Here is a 2,217-nt window from a genome sequence, read left to right on the forward strand (position 1 = left end):
CCAAGTATTTCTCCAAGGTGGAGCTAGGGTGAAGAATTAGGAGCCATTGAGGATTTTTTTTTTTTTTTTTGTAGAGACAGAGTTTCACTTTATCGCCCTCGGTAGAGTGCCGTGGCGTCACACAGCTCACAGCAACCTCCAGCTCCTGGGCTTAGGCGATTCTCCTGCCTCAGCCTCCCGAGTAGCTGGGACTACAGGCGCCTGCCACAACGCCCGGCTATTTTTTTTGTTGCAGTTTGGCAGGGGCCGGGTTTGAACCCGCCACCCTCAGTATATGGGACTGGTGCCCTGCTCACTGAGCCACAGGCGCCGCCCCAGGAGCCATTGAGGATTTAAAGAACTCTATGGGCCACAGCAGTTCTTCCCCTTATACATTCTTTCAATAAAAATATACTGATACATGGGGGGCCCTGAGGGGAAGATCAATCGGCCCCGAAGGGAACTGAAGAAGAAGCTGTTCAATCACTGGGTGGGGGAGGGAGGGGTTGAATAGGGAGCATCAACTGAAGCACCAGGTGGTTGGGGCTGTGATAGACGCAGGGCTGATCACAAGCCACCATCTCAAGAAGTAGGCTTACCAGATGAGACGGTCGGATTCCCAGCCGCCGTGTGAAACGGAAGGTCCTCATGCAGCATGTGCTCGCTGGCTCTGGGAAAGCTTCATGTGCATAATAGAGAAGTTGCCAAAGAAGGAAACTAGAAAAGGTCCAGTGCACGTGGCAACATTACTCTGTCAAGGAAGAAGCGCAGGAAACTCCTGCAGCAGATCCACCTTATGCAGAAAGAGAAGGCGGCCATGGAAGTGGAGTCTCCTTCAAAGCCAACCAGGACTAGTGAAGCACAACCCAAACAGCAAAAGAAGACAAAAGCCCAGCAGGACGTAGACATGAAGGACCTTGAAGATGAGAGCTAAAGTTCTTACCTCTTCTACCACAAGTTTCTCAGCTGGAGCCATAAGGACTCCAGAGGTGGTTTCAGAGGACTTTGGAGAAAGCATTGCCCCTTTTCAGCTCTGCCCAGATTCCTCTTCCATAATGGCCTACTGACCTTCCCTGTAGGGATGTATTATGAGGAAAAAGGATACAGAAGAAAATTGGGGAGGGGCCTGTCTAGCGGTCGACATTTGTAATAAAGCCCTAGAGCTCTGAAAAAAAAAATTTATATATATATACTGATATAACTACTCTGTGTCAGGTGTTTGGGGCAGCAGAGGACTTAGACATGGTTCCAGCTTTTGAGGTACTTACAGTCTGAGAGACCGAAATCACAATGAAAATTAGTTTCACCACAAAGGTCCTGACATACGCTATTCAGGGTAACCCAGAAGCACCACCACCTTTCCCACTTTCATTCTCCCTCCCAAGTTTCCTCCTCCTCCCTTTCAATCTGTTTACCACAAAACTTGTGATTTCTGGGCGGCGCCCGTGGCTTAGTGAGTAGGGTGCTGGCCCCATATACCTAGGGTGACGGGTTCAAACCCGGCCCTAGCCAAATTGCAACAAAAAAATAGCTGGGTGTTGTGGCTGGCACCTATAGTCCCAGCTACTTGGGAGGCTGAGGCAGGAGAATCACCTGAGCCCCGGAGTTGGAGGTTGCTGTGAGCTGTGTGAGGCCATGGCACTCTATGGAGGGCGATAGGGTGAGACTCTGTCTCTAAAAAAAAAAAAAAAGATTAAAAAAAAAAAACTTGCCATTTCCAGAGGCCCTTCCTTGGCAGAAGAGTCTGCCTGACCATGTGCCATAGGAGTTTAGAATGGAAATCTAACAGCAAAGCCTACACCTTACACCACCTACAGCCTCCAGAATCAAACTTCACAGTCGTTTTAAAACCACGGAAGCACATGTTCTGCTAAATGTATTTTAAGACTTTACAGGAACAGTTCTGAGGAGATTAGACTAAATCTTCTGAGAATATCTCAGGCATTCATTCCACACCTATTATGGGTCAGATACTGCTTTGAATTTCTTATAATGGAGCTTAGGACATGTTACCCCAAAATATGACACTCTTGACATTTGAGAAAACAGCAGAAGCAGGAAGGCCATTCTCACCTTTCCCTCAACCTTCTCCCTGAAGCAGGCCATCAGATGCTTATTGGAGAGATACCCTCCCCAATACCCAGAGGAAAGGAATAACCTTTTTCTGAAGACACAGGGACATAAAGAAGAATCTGAACAAACAGGTCTTGCTAAATTCACCTCCAGGTTATTACCAGA

At 47.8% G+C, this 2,217-nt stretch overlaps 1 protein-coding gene across 1 annotated transcript; it reads left to right on the forward strand.

The window, feature by feature from the left end:
• Positions 1–400: 400 nt before the first annotated feature.
• On the forward strand, positions 401–1,148 carry C14H11orf98 (chromosome 14 C11orf98 homolog). The gene is given in 3 exon segments (XM_053561250.1): positions 401–466; positions 468–589; positions 706–1,148. Coding segments are annotated over 3 exon segments (396 nt in total). The 3' UTR covers positions 914–1,148.
• Positions 1,149–2,217: the final 1,069 nt, after the last annotated feature.

Source organism: Nycticebus coucang, chromosome 14 (genome assembly GCF_027406575.1).
Source record: "Nycticebus coucang isolate mNycCou1 chromosome 14, mNycCou1.pri, whole genome shotgun sequence".
Classification (NCBI taxonomy): Eukaryota; Metazoa; Chordata; class Mammalia; order Primates; family Lorisidae; genus Nycticebus; species Nycticebus coucang.